This window comes from Lampetra planeri, chromosome 10 (genome assembly GCF_965212315.1).
Source record: "Lampetra planeri chromosome 10, kcLamPlan1.2.h2, whole genome shotgun sequence".
Lineage (NCBI taxonomy): Eukaryota > Metazoa > Chordata > Hyperoartia > Petromyzontiformes > Petromyzontidae > Lampetra > Lampetra planeri.
The window spans coordinates 2,536,133-2,555,102 of NC_136116.1; the positions used below are offsets into that span (position 1 = coordinate 2,536,133).

Consider the following 18,970-nt stretch of genomic DNA (forward strand, 5'->3'; position numbering starts at 1 on the left):
AACATCGCCACTGGGGAGACAAAGGCGGCCGGGCGTGATGTTGGCCACCCACCCCTTCGTGTGCCGTGCCGGCCTTCATAGGTGCTCGCTAACAGCACTTGCCCAAACAGTCTGTTAAGGTTACACGTGGGATCTCTGTTATTGCATTAACCGTGCAACTGCTAGGCGCCATGGGCTAGGTAATAACTTGAAATTCCATGATTTAAAGAAATTACACCGATTGTAAAGTCTGCACGAAATTTTCATTGGAGAAATCAAGAGACACACATGAACAAAAAAACATTTTTCATTAGACCTCCTTTGCCAGTACCAAAATATAATAGGGGTTCCCCCCTTTTTTGTGGCAACAAAACTGAAACCTTTTTACAAGGAATCATGTCTGCATTAACCACAATACTTGTGGTCAATATTTTGGTACTGGCAAAGGAGGTCTAATGATGTAGATGCTCACCCCGAGCCCTCATTACTTTGATAGTGCATTGTCTTTGAGCTGTACGCCTTTTGGCGTCCTCTGGTCTAGCACCAATTGAGACGAGGCTCAAAAGAAAGCTGTCTCTGGTGTGGACCTATCAGTTTCAAGGACAATGCATATATTATCATAGTGTGTTTTTTTTGCATTTTGACCACAAGTATTGTGGTTAATGCAGACATTATTCCTTGTAAAAAGGTTTCAGTTTTGTTGCCAGAAAAAAGGGGTAAACCCATATTACAGTATTATATTAAAGAAACATCTCTGTATTGTCTGCACATGCTGTTGTTGCTAATGTTGTTGCAAGTGCTGAGAAGCCCCTCTCAATGCCAATATCCTACAAGAGGAAGGGGGGTAGGGGGTGGCCAGCACCACGCCCGGCCGCCTTTGTCTTCCCAGCGGTGATATTTACACACCGCACCAGGTGCTCAGTTAAGATACGAGCCAACTTCGTGGGGGCCGGTTCAGATATTCGTCACCGATTTTGACCGCGAGCCGTGAATCGATCTCGGTCGGTCACCGCCAGCTGCTGTTGTTCACCGGTCAAGTTCCAGCGCCAACCACTAGCACCACCGCTCTCCAGAGTCGGGAGAAATAAGAAAACACAAGCCCGCGGCACACCCCCCCCCCTCCAGCCGCGCAGACAGAGCCAGCGCGTGACGTCACGTCTTGAGTTCCGTCTCTGATTGGTGGTCGTGGTGGTGGGAGGGGTCACGCGCGCGTGCGCGTGAACCGGATGCGCGGTTCCCATTGGTGGAGCCGCGAGTTCCACGCGCGCGCCCGCTCGAGCGCGCTATGGTTTCTAGTCGGGCGCCGAGTTCTGCACGGGCCGCGGAGGCCCGGGTCGCGTTGCCCTCCCGGCGTCGTCCCGGGGTCCCTCCGATCGTTCTCCGTCGTTGCCCGAACTAGTTTGTCGTCGTCCCCGTCTCGTAGGGCATGTGGCAAGGCGTGGGCCCCGCGGGGAGAGCGTCCCCTGAGCGGGGCACGCGGCTCCCTCAAGCCGCCCCGTCCTCCTCCTCCTCATGCACCGAGCCCCTGGAAGGCGGCCTCTCCAAATACACGAACGTGGTGAAGGGATGGCAGAGCAGGCGAGTACATCCGTGTTGTTGATGGTGACGGTGATGGTGATGGAATGCTGACTGTGGTGATGGAATGCTGACTGGTGATGGTGAAGGGATGTTGATAATGATGAGGATATGGTGATGTCGGGGTAGGTGAGTACCGCAGTGGTGATGATGATGGTGACGGTGGTTGTGATGGTGGTGATGGAATGCTGACTGGTGGAATGCTGACTGTAGTGATGGTGGTGGGATGTTGATAATGATGAGGGTATGGTGATGTCGGGGCAGATTGAGTACCGCAGTGGTGCTGTGTTGATACTTGGTGGCATGGCATACGAGTACATCCGTGGCATGGTGGTCATGGAATGATGGTGAAGGGATAGTGATGCGCAATGAAGGGAAACATATGCCCGGATATTTCCCTGTGTTCCTTTTTTATATATATGTATGTTCCTCTGATTGTGGCTCTGTTAGTATCTGTTACGCTATGATGGTGTTCCTCTGTCCATCTGTTCTTCTGGCTGGTCCTCAGTTGTACGTGCAGTGATCTGTGTGTACTTCTTCCTCCGTCTATTCTTCCACACATCCGTCTCTTCAGTAGCCTCACCTATGAATGTCACGTCGCCTCGAGTAAACAAGACACGGCCGAGGTCATAATTTCACTCAGATTCGACGACTCGTTAAATTATAATTAGATGTATAATCTGTATAAGTAGGTCATAATGCCCGGGTCAGGGCTAGGGTTATTGTGCATGAAACAACTTCATTGAAAACACTTTCAAGTAAAGGGGGAACACCACTTCCAATCGTGTTTTTTACTGGCCCCAGGTTAAGGCCATGAACAAGGGCACGGCTTAGGCCTATTTTAAATGATTTGTTAAAACATTTCACGTGGAAATCCCTTGAGGTGTAAAATCACGTCTGCAGGGGTGTCCAGGGTGTTGATTGACACAGCAAACACGTAATGGCGCATATACAAACAATGTAAATGTATAACGTATACTGTATATAATGAATACCACACCCGGTCAAACACATGCATACATAATTGTATTGATAATAGAGAATGTGTTATGGCGAGAGTCTGTAGGATTAAGGCCTGGGTTAAGTTCCACGGCATGAGGAGGCCGTAATACAGCAGTGGATTTACAAAGGGCTGTGCATAGGACCATGATCTAGTTGCTGCAGGCCTATTGTAGAAGGTGAGGGGCAGCGTTGAGGTCAGATACAGAAGTTCATTTGGGAATGGCACCTGACACTCGTCCACGGATTCATCAGTGTCAGAACGCCTGGCTTAATAATTCCTGTGGCGGTTGCTTATTACTACGGCATTGCCTCTTCAGTTTGTAAATGAAATACGGTGCGTGAGTTACGTAATGCCTGCCAGGCCCCCATATCTCGAGACGTATGGCGTGACGGCCGTCACGTAGCTCCTCTCGTAGAGCGTTTGTGCCGTGAACGAGTGAGTGGCCCAGCTCTTGTCACTTGGACCTATGCTCGTGTATGGATCAGCCGATTGGTGCCAGCAATAATACATTAATTGACATAATTGAAAACTAAATTTTAGGGTTGTACCCAATATTTGCTTCACTTTTCAATTTCGGAGAAATAGCACCTATGTATGTTTATATTTGCCACCCTTAATTGTAAGAATTATAAACACCCTTCAATAGTGTGGTGAAGTTAGGCCAAACGACCCCCGTAACCTAAATGCGTGGAGAGGTCTTCGTCCAGCAGTAAATGTGCTCAATGGCTACAGACAATATTTAGAGGAATGTGGGCCAATATAGTCACACGACCACCCCAGCTTGAGGTGGAGACGGAGCATTGCAATGTGAGCACGGGGGATGGGGGCTGTGGACAGTGGTGTGGGAGAGATAGAGACAGAGAACGAGACAAGTATATACGAGAAAGAGACCGAGAGCAAGACGGATGGGCAAGAAGAGGAAGAAATAAAGACGGACGAAGAGAGATGAGACAGACGAGATGGAGGGAGACAAGAAGAGACATACAGAGATACAAAAGGGTCTGAAAGACGGATACAGACAGGGAGACAGATTGCAATAGAGAAAGAAAGTGAGATGGACAGAGGGAAGCGGAGAGAGATACTGCCAGTTTCTTGACAAAATACATGAATACATTCCTGTTTAGCTTAGAATTCCATTTTAACCAAATACCCAGTTAGGTATCTGATTTACGGCTGATCAATAAAACATGCAAATCATTATCCTGCGAAAACTGTTTAATTTTGCAATTAAATGTTGATTTTTAATCACGAAAGTGATTAGTTAATGAAGATATTCACCCTTGGTATGGGAATTAGGAACTTCCACCAGCCCAACACAAGTGCCCAGAACACTGACTTCTCACCCAGTGTTAAGAACTCGTCAAACCCCAGTCCTTGTGACCCACCATGGCTTTTCATGGTTACCAATATATGCCTAATCATGTACAAATGAAGCGGTTCAACATTGCACAAACCTGATCGTGGGTTTACAGTTTCACGTTTCCTGTTACCAGCCCATGCAGTTTTGATTCTTCGTGCCGAGTAAGAATGCTTCACCATCACTCACTCTCGGCAAGAGCACTCGTGTCATTGCAGCTGCATTGGAGATGTATTGGCCTTTGTTTACGATCGCTTTAATGGGTTTGGATCATCGAGTGTTCATGTGCGTCTGCTTTGCGGTTGATTGACTGCTGTTTACGGCCACCAGCCATGGTCCCCCATCACCCAACGACAGCTTAATTCGCCATACGTGTGCTGAAGTGATCACCTCTGCCTAAATAAATAAGCAGACAATATGCCTCCTTCACATACTTGCCTCTCCACTAAAATATACCAGAACGTTCTTCTTTTGATATATATAGCGCATTAACCACATGGCCTTCTGAAGAGTGGATATAACTCTGGACTAATTTTGTCATTCAGTGTATCATCAAGCCTGCCGGAACCAATGCTGGTGATCTAGATATTTTTTTTTCATAGGCAAGGACCCTCTGTTTTGGATAGTTTGAAGCAAAAGTATATAATATATAATCCAAAATTATCAAGGTCATTGTGGAGAATATAAGTAACTAAATAGACAGACAATAGGCCTCCTTGCATATCTACCTCTGTCAACATTTTTTTGCTTTGTGATTTATGTTTGCCTCTGTAAAAAAAATGCTTTGTCAATGCTTTGTGGACATTTGCCTTTGTTGTGTTGATTTTTTCTGCAATCAAAATCCTGATGCGGCAATGATGTCATTCAAATTATCTCCTGTTGTGTTCCCATCCTCCTTTCTCTCCCTTCCTCCCCTATCTTGATCTCCACCTCTGCGCTGTAGCGATGCTAACCAACTGGAGAGTGTGCAGGGTGCCCTGATGAAATACACCAACCTTGTCCAGGGATGGCAGTATCGGTAGGTGCCCGATGCTCCCCACTCCTTCCTGTTCATCAGAGACAGTCAGTGAGCACGGCTTGGTGAGTAGGTGTCGCCGCGGAAATAGCGCATGTAAGAATTAATCACAGTTTATGTTCATACGGAGACCTGCAGCTGGAGACTTGCCCTGCTGTTTTGAGCAAGTGATCCATTCGCAGCTCACAAAGTGTCACGCAGGCAGACTGTTTTATGTCCTTCATCCTTAAGGCACCCACGCACTGTCAAAAAGACTGCATAGCAAGGCACTGAAAGGCATTGCATTCGAAGCTCAGTGTTATCGCATCAGTGTTTGTGCGGTCAAATAATGATCCCTACCTGGTCTCCAGTGTTCTGTGCAAAAAGACCGCTGCACATTTAAAATATTTCGCATTTGTTTTTGGATATTGTTATGTTTGAGGCATGCCCTGCTCACTGACTGAACTTTTTTTTTCTGGTAATATTTCATGAAAGCCTGTGATTGTTCAATTTGTGCTGTTTCAACAAATGCTGATGATTTTGTTCTCTTTTTCGATCGGCGTGTTCTAAATCTAATCAGTGTAACAAGAAGATTTTTCCATTCCTTTGGCACACACGTGCCTGCGGTGTAAAGTGTTGCGAGCGCCTGTTTGTCAGAGAGCTCACGGTCAGATGCACGTCCCCTCTGCTTGAATTAATAATGGATAGGGTCCCCTCCCGGTGGACACATTACACCGGGCTGGGAGAATGGAATATCTAACCTGGCTCGGTTTTCCTACGAGTGTGAATGAAGTGGGATCTGGAGTGTCGCGAGGCTCTTGCTGGAATTCAAAAGATTCGGAATTGGCATACTAATGCCGTTTTAACTTATATACTTTATCTATTTCACGTATTTATTTTAGTGATGTGCTTACTTGTCCTATACTTTGCACTTTTATAGTTTTTTGTATTTATTGTCGTGACTTTCTTACGTGCCCCTACTGGACATCTGTGAAAAAGAGCGTAATAGCTCATTGGATTTCTCCAGGATGAAATTCTGAAAGGTCATGATTCTGATTCATGCTGCAAACTGCGTCTGCCTCCTGTAAGGTTTAGCCTGGTATAACCAGAACTTGGGCACCTACTTTCTGGATGATTTTGAACAACTCAGAACCGTTAGAACATTAAGCATAGGCGATGACGATTGCTATCCTGAGAGATTCTTGGAATTCTCACGAGTCAGGGTCATGATTCCATTCGACAGATGATTATTAAATCCTTTATATTAAGTTAGCGTGCTTGCTTGCTTGCTTGCGTGCTTGCTTGCTTGCTTAGGACCGTGCAAATCTTTCGGTCGTTTTTTAACCCACTTCCCGTGATCCAATCGAGCTGACATTTTCCACACAGACTCGTTGTGCCAGACAATTATTGTTCGTGAAAAAAAATTCCCAAAATTTTACACTTTTTAGGCAAAAAAAAATTATTTTACATATATTCAAATAGAACGCATTCATGGCTTTGGCTGAACGTCAGAGTGTAAGAGCCCAGAGCGTAACCCCTCCACAGGCCGTGGCGGAGTAGCACAGTTGGTAGCGCCCTCGCTTCCCATGCCAAAGGTCGCGGGATCGATCCCCGCGTCCTCCACAGGCGAATATATTTTTAAATCCTTTATATTAAGTTCGCTTGCTTGCGTGCTTGCGTGCTTGCTTGCTTACGACCGTGCAAATCTTTTGGTCGTTTTTTAACCCGCTTCCCGTGATCCAATCGAGCTGACATTTTCCACACAGACTCGTTGTGCGAGACAATTAATGTTCGTGAAAAAAAATTCCCAAAATTTTACACTGTTTAGGGAAAACAAATTAAATATTTAATTACCAATTGCTTAATACTGGCAGACAATCATCTGACCCATAGGTGGCAGCCATCTCAAGCCAGAGGACGAGAAGACTCTAGCCGCCACGCATATAAAGGATTTATAGTGAAAAACTTTGTTTTTACGGGTTTACTTGTTTTTAGTCTCCTTTTCATGGTCTCATTTGTATTCTAGTTTTTGTCTGGCTCATTTGTACAGTTCAATTCTCTGCATCAGCATATGGTTTGAAAATAATTTGCAAACATTGTAAAGAAGCGATTCTGACACGCACAATTCGATGCACAGATCATGGGCGTAAGAATCTTAAACCATGAATCGCCGCACGCTTACTCACAAGCGAAGAAACTGGCGGTGCTGCATCGCCACCAAGCAGCACTCAAGGCTGCACAAGGCACGCGATCTTTTGACGCAGCACAAATTGTGTGGAAGTGCACTTAGTCTGCTGTAGTGCTTTTGTGCGTGGTGTGCGGGCATTGTTGTCTATAGCCCTTTCCAAGGAAATGGGGCCGATTATGGGGGTGGGCGGGCTATTTGTGCAGGTACCGCTGACTGCACGGTCTGTCCCGGCACAGCAGGGACTAATGCAGCGCCCCGAGGCGAGAGGTGGTGGCTCTTGTCAAGGGCAAGAGATAAACACCCCTGATGCAGCGATTGCTTGAACGGGCAAATTTATAGCGGATGGTGTGCCACCGCTGCAGGTCGCCCGGGCGTGCATCATGGCCCCATCATGTGCTGTGGCTGCTGCCATGAAGGTGCTCGCACTATGCAGGCCGCCACTTGTTTGTGTGACTGGATGGTTTTGTCTACGAAGCGTTTAAGACACATTGTGTTGCTCTTGCCATAAAGTCATGAATCCTTGTGAGAGCTGGGAGTGGTAGGACATGACTGTAATTAAGTGCGTACGTGGCGTGGTTGGTGCGTCATGCAAAGAGTATTGTGTGTGTGAGACTCCCAACCCTCTGGGCTTCAGAGTGGCCTGGTGATGGTAATTAAACAATGGACTCTTGAAGCTATATGTACAGAGCATGATGTTCGTGGGATTTCTCCGGTCGTCTAATTTCCTTCTGCATGCTATTCACTCAATGATGGAATGGCCCAAAATTCTCGATGCAGCACCCACCTGAAACATAGTGTTGAGACTCGATGAGGCTTTTTGTGCATTAATGAAAAGGTATCGGACGCTTGGGTTTTATCTAAGTAGGATTTGTCCAAACATGTCGAAGCAGGACCGTCTTTAAAATAACACTTTAAAATCAGGTTGTACCGAAGAAGAAAGTGATGACCATATTATTTTGGAATTTGTTTATTCTGCTTGCAGTCATTAGGGGCGTTATTTACAACCATCCTTCAAAGAGGCATTTCGCCATGAAGGTTTGTCAGACTGTTGAGTGACAGATGGACTGCCCATCCATTGACCTTACCCAGCTGACATAGTGCCGAGCTACTCTGAAACCGCTATATATTGTCAAAGCGACAAATATCGGTCAGTCTCCTGAGACATGCCCAATAACATCCCATTTTTTCAATCCCTCACCACCCCAGCATTCCGTGGAGAAGAAGACATGATGTCTTCAGACATGGTGTCTTTATCTCCAAACCATTTGCCAAAACACCATTTCATTCGTTCGGCGTTTCAGCGATGCTGCCTCCTCATGGCTTGCATCCAAATGAACATGTATTTCTGTGAAACATGCTCACTCCACGAAGGCTGTGACAGGCCGTTCATCCTTGTTTTACACTTCCATAACATAGCCACTGTTCACTGAAATTGCCATGCAGAGAATATTTATTGTGATGGACACTACATGGCTCACTTTCACTTGCTGCAAATGTTTAATGCAAATTTAGTGCTGGTTTTTATTTTTCTTGACCCGCTCGCCGCTTGTATAAGGCCCGCCGAGCACTCACCCGAGCATTTTACTGCAATTGATTTTGCACCAACATATTTTCTTCGGCTGCATAGAATGAGGGTGAGCTTTGATGTAACATGGAGGTGGACCCAGAGCTTTTTATAGCTGCCCCTGGATAGCTGCCATAACAGATGAGTAAACAAATATACATATCATGTTTTTTCCTAACGTGTCTTGTTTTTAAAACCTGGCATTATCTTGCTGCATTATCCACAATTATCTTGTGCTGTTTATATTTTGATCTCAAGATTTAATTGTGCATTTCCAATGATATAATAGTATATCAGCTGTACCTAAAAATGTACACTAAACCAATCAAACTTCAAATATAGTGCCCTGTAAATGAATTCCACGTTAAATGTCAGTCTAATGTCGTATCGGCAAACATTGAGGGCCAACGCATGAATTTGTATCTTACGAGGACAGCGTCGAAATGCAAAGCAACTGCAAAATATTTAGTTAAAATCTAAAACGTGACCGATTTGTACTGCATTACTGGTGGCCAGGGTGTTAACGCACACATTCTAAGGACAAGAAGTGGCTGGGTGGCTCACGGGACTAACGCCGTGTCAGGGCCCTGAGCCGCCGGCACTTCTGACTGAGGCCCTGTGTTTGTGTCTGGGCTCTAGCCACGAGAGATTAAAGCAAGGTCTTCTAGTCTCGTGAGCGGATGGTCTCTGTCTGGTCACATATTACTGCACACAGAAAACCATTACCTTAAATATGGTTTTCAATTGCTGTAATCTGGTGGATATCTGGCTCTTGAGGACTGTTATGCCAATCGTTATGATCGGCATGTAAGTAAGTCCTTTATAGCGAGCGTAGGTCAACCCAATTTGAGAGATCTCAGATGTATTTCTGGGGTGATGCTGCACTGCACTATTTCCTGTGATAGTTGCAAAGTGGTACATCTGTGTTGTGCCATGGCTCAAGTAGCACCATCGCAATGGAATTGGTAAAGAGACACAACACTAGACTCGGATGTCATCGATAATGTACCTCGCACGTGCGTCTGCGACCTAGTGGCCGCCCAATCCTTCACAGGACCCACTTGGCTTGCCTACTACTCCACCTTGTACCTCCCTGTGCCCCCCCCGTGCGTTACGCGCAGATACTTTGTGCTGAACACGGAGACGGGCATGCTCGAGTACTTTGTGAGCGAGCCCAGCTCGGGGCAGAAGCCACGGGGTGCCCTGCAGCTGGCGGGCGCCGTCATCTCGCCGAGCGACGAGGACTCGCACACCTTCACCGTCAACGCCGCCAACGGGGAGCAGTACCGCCTCCGAGGTGCCGCCCCCCGCCCCGCCTAGTCCCATCATCTTTGTCCCCACTCGGCTGGGGATCACAGTTATCACTCAACTAAAACTAAACTATTTTTTTTATTTTACCAGTTAAAGCCCACGGAGCTATTAGCTCTCTTTCAGAGGTGACCTGGCCGTAATTGATAGCTCGACGAAGTGGCTTATGATGTGGAAGTTTATAGCAGCCAAATACTCCAAATACATGTTTCTAAATGTGGAGGGAAAAACCCGGAGGACCCGGAGATAAATCCACGCGATCATGGGGATAGCATGCAAACTCCAAATATACATGCGTCAGGGTCGGGATCGAACCTACGTCCTCCTGTATACTTCGCGAGGTAGTTAACATCCCACCACTGTGGCACCCGAGAATTAACAATTCTTCAACGGCATCGTCTGCCGCCATTCGCCGCTAAGTGGCGGCGATGTCACCAGGGCATTTGTAACAGGCTAGGTGCACTGTCAGGCGAGATGGGATGTCTCGCTGGAAGGTCACAGGACAAACTCGGGTGGTACGGAATGCCTCGTGTGGATATTATTATTAAAGAAGCCTCAGAAGTAGTGGTGTTACTGGGTTTCCATTTAACGTTTTTATTGGAATAAGTCTTGCTACATTCAATAGGGGTTGTTTGGGAAATCAATAGGACGCGCAAAGATGTGTGCGTCCTTCATATTTTGTCAATGAAATACAGTTATGATGTCGAGAATGGGTTTAATGCCGAATTAAGCTCCGCGTGACGGATTCTATTGAATTGCGGATATTTACAGTCAGGATGTTGCTGTGAAATGCATTAATTACAGGAGATAATGCCTGTCATGGCCATCACGGAGCAATATTTTTTTGTTTACAAACTCATTTTCCGTAAATGATTACAGAGGAAGATTAATTTGAATAAGATGAGTTGTTGGTTTCCTATGAAAAATACAGTGTACTCTCATAATCTTTAGTCCAAAACCTCGCAGGATTGGACAAACGATTGGGCACAAACTGCTTTTTCTGTTTAGTTTAATGTCCTTGCCCCCCCCCGCACCTCCGATTAGCATGGTTAGCTTCGTATGGTGCGAAAGAAGTTCAACATATATACAGGATGAGATAATACAACTGTTCTCTTGTGAAAGTTCTGAATTGAAATAGGAAATAGTACTTATTTTATGACCCTGTGCTGATGGCACGTTTGAAATATGATCAGGGAGGAAAGCCAGAACATATTTAAAAGCATAGATAGATTAGCAAGTAACTATTTTTTCCATTTAAAATGGATTCTTGCACTCATAATACACGGATAAAACCATGCGTGTAAGAATAGATTATTTAAAAAATGTGCCAATTTCATGAAATAAATCCTCTTATTATAAAGGTCGGAAGAAATCTGGCAAAACATACAAGATGGAGAGCACAGATGAGACAGTGCAAAGGAGGCTGTGTGCACAAGGCAAAAATAATAATTGATTCGTGAATCAAATTACGACCCCCAAATCCTGACAATCTATAGAACTGTGGGAGCGTGCTTGCTTGAGTCGTCACACACCAATATGTAGGGACCCAGGGGAAACACCTCCCACAGCACTGCTATTACTGGATCAGACACAAGAAGATGGCGGTGGTAGCTACCCATATCCACCCCAACCCCCCACCTGATTTGGAATTGCTTTGCTCACCTACCGATCACCTTATGCCGGTATAGGGTTGTAATGGTACACAGAGGACATCTAGTTGGGTATTTGGAGGACATAGCGGTCAGCGTAGCGCTGCATGTGTTTTCGGGTTGCTCAGCGTACTCGGCATGATGCTTGCCGCATCGCTCCACCTTCTGCCTTCCGATGCAAAAAGCTGCCAGCACCTGGAGCGAAACATCGGACATCGCGCCGAAACAATGCGCGGTGCAACCCGGAAACACATTGGAGGACTGCATGGCACAGCCGTGAAAACCCACTCGGTATAGTGGTCAGCGTGCTGCTGCCCACGGCACAGCAGATTGTGAGGGCTTGCCAGCCCGAGTCCATTTTGGTACTGCTGTGGAGTAACTAGATTCATTAGTGTTCATCGCTCCACACTAACTACATCCCCTATGTGCACAGGGAGAATTCTCTGCATCCCTCTGTGCGGATGTCAGCAGGGCAACAAACAAGGACACTTGAAAATGCCTTACCAGATCAGCACTGGCATGAAGAAAAAAAACACACCAGTGCAGCATGAATTTCAGCGTTCCTATGCCGTAGACACTTTTGCCGATGCATGGACCCACCTGTGCTTTTCTGCAATGCCCACAATGGCTCAGCTGACATCGGTGTATTTTCTTGCAACTCATAATTTGACATCCACACACGTGATCTTCATCAGTTATTATAAAGCCACCGATGTGTGAATGCCTCGCCAAACCATCACAATCTGTCACAGTCCTGCAGTGTAATATTCGAACCCTCGCACCTGCTCACAAACTGCTTCCATCGCTCCGACTCCACGGTAGCCATCCTCTCGGGCACGTTGCCTCTCTTGGCTGCCACTCTGTGAAAATCCTCGACAACACGTTAATCATACCCATACCACACACGTACGTGCTGCATTATTTTACGTTGAATTAAACGCCGTAACCGTCATGGAAATAATGGGACAAACAACAGTAAAAGCTCTGAATGCACTCTGCTAAATCGTTTGCTCAGTTACAGCTGTAGCACTGCAGCCAGGGTTTTGATTGAGCGGTAATTAAATAGGGGGTGAATTGGTCGAGGGGGGATATGACAAATAAGCCGGTCGATCGTTGGCGGTGGGTAGGGTTCTGCTCTCTGATCTTCCTGCCGAAGAGGAAGCACTTAAGAGGCGTCACTGATGGGGGAGTGGCTAATGTTGTTGTCAGCGGCGATGGTGGGGATGCTAGGCCGATCGTAATTACTGGTGATGATAATTTTTTTTTTTTAAATGCTAGATGTTTTCTCCCTCGCCCGGTATGCAGGAGGTCGTCGGTTCGATCTCGACCCTGACGCATAAATATTTGGAGTTTGCATGTGCTCCTTATGGTTACGAAGATTTTTCTTTGGGTTCTGTGGTATTTCCCACTATTCAGAATGAACATCGTGCATTTAGATTATTTAGCTGCTATAAATTTCCACACGATGAGCCACTTCATTGAGCATTCATTTGTGGCCAGGTCACTTCTGAAAAAGAGCGAAAACTCAATGGGCCTTACCTGGTAAAATTAAATTGTTTAATTTAGTTTAATGTTACATTTGCGCAGTTACTCGTAAGATTAAGGTACCGCGTGAGCAAGCGGGTCTCAATTTACCCTCACACCAATTTTTGATGGATTGTCACAATTTAGTGTCGCACTATTTGATAAAGTTTACATCTCATTTGTATTGTTTCTTGTTTTGAATCTTCCTTTCATCTAAACATAATTTGAGCGAAATAATTCTGTATATTTGCATTAAATTGTAAAAAAAAAAACTAAAAATCATTTGGGTCACATGTGATTCAATGCATGCATGAAGAGTGGAAGAAAGCATAGGTGAAAGTAATAATAATTTCTGCAGTAACAGTGACGTGTGCATGTACTTCCCTGTATCATGCCTCTGCCGTATGACGGCTTCCCACGCTGCGTGGGCTGTGGAACTGAGTTGAGCATATTTTGCCACTCTGGTCATGGAAGTGCAGTACAATAATTGGTTTTACTGCACTACCGTCTGCTTTCTACAACGTGACGTAGTCCCTCAGCCATTCCAAGCGCTGTCCACGCTTAAACCTGCTGAGCTTCCAATATCACTCGCGCCCCTGTGGTAAAACCGCGTTGAGCAACGGAATGCCTTGCGCATCGCGAGCGTCGCCATGGCCGCTCGTGGTGCCCAGCGTTGTGCGAAGCCCGTGCCTGTGCTTGTCCTATTCATACTCTTAGTTTTTTTCGGTAAAGTCACGTAAAAAAACCGAAAAAACCTAAGAATATGAATCCTTGTAGTCACGAAAGCTTCAAATCTAGAATTAGAATTGTGCTTGTCCTGCTTTGTGACGAGCAGGATTGGATGCCAAGGAGCGCCAGCACTGGGTGAGCCGCCTGCAGGCATGTGTGCAGCACCACACCGAGGCCATGGCCAAGGTAGGTTCCTCGCCGCACGTGCGACACGCGCGGCACGCCGCACACGGCGCCAGCGCGGCCGACCCTGCAACCACGGCACCATGGGCGGCGCTCGCGCTGAGCGGCACCGCTTGGTCTCGCGCAGAACAACCCTCCGCTGAAGGGCCGCAGTTTCCTGCTGAAACCCGGAGGCCTCACTCCATCCCCCGGCACGCGGAGGCGAATGCTGCCGACAGTTCCGACACCAGCACCGGGCCCAGCGGTCCCCCCACCCCCAAGACCCCCCGCTCCCGCGCCGCTGCCGCTGCCCGCCCTCCGTCTCGCCAGACTGCCCGGCTCAGATCAGCTGATGGACGTTCGTGAGGTGTGTAGGACGGGTTCTGTGGTTGGCACCGTGTGATCGGAAAGTTTGATTCGGTGTGCTCCGTCTGTTATCGACGGTGCAGACCGACCGATTGAGTTCTCGTGCCCCTTCTCTCCGCTAGATGCTGGGCGGTGCGGAGAACCAGCAGCGGCAGCTGGTGTCTACGCTGGAGTCACTGTCTGCGCCAGACAAGGGCCAACGCCAGCAAGAGGAGAACGTGACGGCGCTCGATCGTGACCTCCTGATGCTCAAGGCGACGACGGCGGCGGCTCTGCGCTGCCTCTCCGACTGCCTCTCCGTGCTGAACCATCAGCAGAGCCTGCACCAGCCAGCGCCTCCGCTTCCTGCCGGTACCCAGAGCACAGAGCACAACCAGGAGACAACACCTGCAGGGGACGCCAACTAGTGCCACTCCTTTGGGAGTGCTTTGTCATCTGTGTTTAGAATAATAGGTGCTGTACAGTTCAGTTTTTTTGTCCAGAGCAGAGCTTGCTGAACTAGAATGCTCCAAGCTGTATTAGCGTTTGCTCGTTAGCTTGCTCAAAAGCTCTGGTTAGCTCACTTACTTGTTACATTATATCATGATGCAGTCCACTGAGGACTGGCTCGCTTGATCCTCTCTATATTTTGTTCATATTCATCACAGTATATACATACATACATGCACACATCCCCACTTCATCATCATTAGCCATGACTTATCCACTGCCAGATGGAGACCACCCAAAGCCGTCGCCATCTCTCATGGTCTTGCACCGTAGCGATTCATAAAGCTTTGCACGTGAGATGATCCCATTTGGGTGTATTCCCTCCTTTGGCTAATGCATAGAATGGCAAGGAGGGTAACATTCTCTACGTTTCATTTAAGAAAGGATAAGTCAGCAAAGTACAGCGATCCAGCGCACGTGCTTTGGACCCAGCGGCTTAAAATATTTCGTACACGGGTCGATTCCACCACTCATTGGCGCTATTGGTAAATTGTTTGTGCCGAAGGATGGCTGTTTGCACACATCTTTTGGATTTCGCGAAAAGAGCACTCTATCTTTGAGGGTCCCGTCGCTTGACATTCCCAAGCGATGGGCCGACTTAGCGGGCGCCCGCAAGCCGAGCTGCAAGATACATGCTGCACGACGGAGCCAAAGCGATTGAAGCAAAGTGGCTGAGTGAGAAGGAAGCGAAGGGGACGAGGAGGAACCTGACACAAACCTTGAGCAGAATAGGTCTCGTCTTCCTGCGTTGCTGGATTCTGTGACGCCTTCGTGCCACGTGACTACTACAATCTCTGTAGAGAGGGGGCTGGCAGACGACAGGGCGGGTCTGCAGCCTTACGAGACTGTTCCCGTGTGCCGCGTCGGCAGGGATGCAAGTTCACTGGTTCGACCCGAAGCCGGCGCCCAAGGAGGGCCTCAAGAATGGCGTGTTCTGCCCGGGAGATGAGGATCCCACAGTCTCGCGGGCACAAGCAGCCGCATTGGGGGCCCCCGACGAGGTACAAGAGCGGACAGCGCCGCACCCTCGGAACACGGCCCCTTGATTCGGTTGTTAAGGGAATTGTGGAAGCTGTTTCTAAGGCTCTTTTGTTCAGTGGAAGGCGCAATGCAAAACATTAAATTGGGTGCATCTTGTCGGTGCGCACCCAGGCTGTTTGCCAGGCTGTCCAACTCGCGTTTGAAGCTTGGTTAATGAAGGCAAAGACTTTAATAATAATAAAAATAATGTCATACACTCTGTCATAGCGCTATAGTGACGTTACTGCATTTATGTCTTAATGCGTACAAGTGGTACCACATGATGTCACCAGATATTAGTCTGTGTTATTCACTGCGTTACTTGCTAATAAACCTTCAAAGCTGTGTTGGATAACCCAAGATGCACAGCCTACTTATGTGTCTAATAGGCAGGAGCACTTTTTTATTTTTCGGCTTCCTTTAAATAGGAGCGAGATGACCAATTGCATGACTGGCTCAAGCGTTTTGCTTACTGGCTGAGAAACCTGACTGCTTGTGCAGGCGAAGAGGGACGTCCCTGATGAGGTGAACTTCGAAGACGAGGTGACTGATGACGAGGAAGAGGAGGAGGAGCAGTTGGGGCCTGTTGAGGAGCAGCGCGGAGTTATCCTGCACCTCTTGTCCCAGCTCAAGCTGGGCATGGACCTCACCCGGGTAACCTTGCGTCCCGCACGGGAGTTGGTCTCTCTACGCCACACTCCGAGTGGCGCTGTTGGCCCGCACTGCGTCTAGCAAGTGCGTGGCCCTGTGCCCCCGTCTGTCATGGTCAGTGATCTTGTACACGGGCAGTTTGGAGAGTCATGTGACTCTCAACAACGACCGCCCAGTATTGACCCAACCGCTAGAGTAAAACTGAAATATAAACCTGGCTGGTTTAATGAGATGCAGGGTAGATATTGATTATCGTCAATTATCAAGGTTGTCTGATGTTTATTACAAGTGATAAATTAGCAGCTGTGTTACATAACACGTGGATCAAAATCAAGATGCAGGAAAACCAATGGGATTGTGTGCTGTAAATAGTTTAAGAAATGAAAAAAATCAGGACGTTCATCAGTTCTGTAGATCAGTATTCTTTACTGCACTTGTTCCAATATTGGAAAAATTATAAGCCATTCATGATCTCGGTTCATGCATCAAATGTTACACGTAATGATTGGTTGTTTACATGTTATGCAATTTACATGCTACTTATGAGACAAATGGAACAGATGCGTCAGAACAAATGATACTAAACAATCAATTCTTGAATGCAATCGTGATTGCCACGTGTGCGGCAAATTGATCGACTCGCAGAGAGGACTGAATCAGTACGTGCCCAGCAAATGTGTATTGAGCTGAAGACCACGCCACGGGGACGTGTAATGACGTGGGGCACCGGCTGGGCACGCATTGACGGCGCCATGACCACCTTGCCCCCCCTCCCCCGCGATCATCCCCACGCAGGTGGTGCTGCCGACCTTCATCCTGGAGAAGCGCTCCCTGCTGGAGATGTACGCCGACCTCCTGGCGCTGCCGCAGCTCCTGCTGGCGGTGGCGGACGCCGCCACCCCGGAGGAGCGCATGTTGGCCTTCCTCCGCTACTACCTGGCGGCGGTGCACCAGGGCCGACGCGGCGCCCTCGCGCGCAAGCCCTACAACCCCGCGCTGGGCGAGACCTTCCGGTGCTCGTGGAGCGTGCCGCCGGATGGCGGGGACACGGCCGGCGCCAGCGAGAGCCAGCAGCAGCAGCAAGCCGCTGGCCCGGCACCCGCCCCGCCGGCCGAGCAGCCGTGCCCAGGCAAGGCGCCGGTGGCGGCGGCGTCGTCATCTCCCAGCCGGTACGGGGTCGCGATGTCTGGAGGCTTGGGGCAGGGTTCGCTGTGGTTAATGTGGTCATGGTAGCGTTGGGACGATGTTCTAAGCAGGGTAGCATTGTCTTGTGTTGGAGTGACACGGCGCGCTTGTGATTTTGTGTGTGTGGGCTTGAGTGGATGTGTGGGTTGGTGGTGTGTGCATGTGAGAGTGGGTGACTGTGGATATGAGTATGAGTGTTTGTCGGGAATGGTAGTGTCTTGGTTAACGTGCTGTGCTATGAACCTGGCGACCTGAGTTCGATTCCCACTCATGGCCAACACTAGTGACGATTATCTGAACCGGTCCTGGGCCTCCCCTAGGTCAACTCAGCCTAAAATGAGTACCTGGCACAATGTGTAAACATCAGTATTTGGGAGACAAAGGTGGTCGAGCGTAGTGCTGGCTACCCCCCGCCCCTCGTGTGCCAAGCCGGCCTTCATAGGCTGCTGGGGGATCTTTGTGTGTTAGTTGGGGGATCTTTGTGTGTTAGTTTGTTTCTCTGGGTGCTATTGTATGTATGTTTATGCAGAAGTTTATTCAGGAGTTCCCATGTCTTCGTGAGTTTTGTGTGTGGGTATATGGGTATGTGTGTGTCGGTGGTCTTGCTTGCGTGCGTGCCTTTTGTGTGACCCATTGGGGATTGCTGCTTTGCCTCCGGGCTGCAATCCATGTAATTGTGCCGTTTGTTTTTACTGCTAATGCAACACAAACTGCTCGTGGTAGTGGACCCAGCCTCTCCATTTTTCTTGTCTATCGACCTGTGGCATTCGTGCATGCAGCCTCCACAGAAATTGGAGAATACATTTCAGGCATCTGGATGTGCCTGTTTGGCTCTGGGATAATGCTGATGCCTTGCTCGGAGAACCAAGCCAGCTTTGTTGAGATGCGCCGGTACTCCGGGTTTTCTATTAAAAATGAAATACGATTTTCACAAGCCAGTGCGTTTGACGTTTAAGAGATATCTCAGACGATATCTGTTAACTGGTTCTTCTGAAATCTAGTGCGTGCGTGTCTGTGTTGTGCTGCTGTGGTTAAAGCAAGGTTCAATTATAATTACAAAACCATTGTTAGCTTGAATGGCAATTGCATTTGATTGCATGTCATTACGCATGGCACAATTGCACATGGAACCCAAGTCTGATTGGGATGTGTTCTATCATGGACAAAAATTACATCGAGTTTATATGTGAGGCTTTTATTTACTAAAATCCGCACTGTAATTGGACT

General features: G+C 47.9%; 1 protein-coding gene across 3 annotated transcripts in view; it reads left to right on the forward strand.

The window, feature by feature from the left end:
* The first annotated feature begins 1,206 nt into the window (after nt 1-1,206).
* Nucleotides 1,207-18,970, forward strand: part of OSBPL11 (oxysterol binding protein like 11) — a 30,668-nt gene continuing 12,904 nt past the window's right edge. Inside the window, exons 1-9 of one of the 3 annotated variants that reach the window (XM_078597903.1) lie at nt 1,207-1,557; nt 4,858-4,932; nt 9,782-9,957; nt 13,977-14,056; nt 14,181-14,399; nt 14,521-14,749; nt 15,758-15,888; nt 16,409-16,561; nt 17,354-17,727. In XM_078597903.1, coding sequence (XP_078454029.1) covers nt 1,406-1,557; nt 4,858-4,932; nt 9,782-9,957; nt 13,977-14,056; nt 14,181-14,399; nt 14,521-14,749; nt 15,758-15,888; nt 16,409-16,561; nt 17,354-17,727 — 1,589 coding nt within the window. In that variant the 5' untranslated portion in view covers nt 1,207-1,405. Of the gene's footprint in view, nt 1,558-4,857; nt 4,995-9,781; nt 9,958-13,976; nt 14,057-14,180; nt 14,400-14,520; nt 14,750-15,757; nt 15,889-16,408; nt 16,562-17,353; nt 17,728-18,970 lie in introns of those variants that run through there. The other 2 variants (XM_078597904.1, XM_078597905.1) reach the window with 2 other exon arrangements.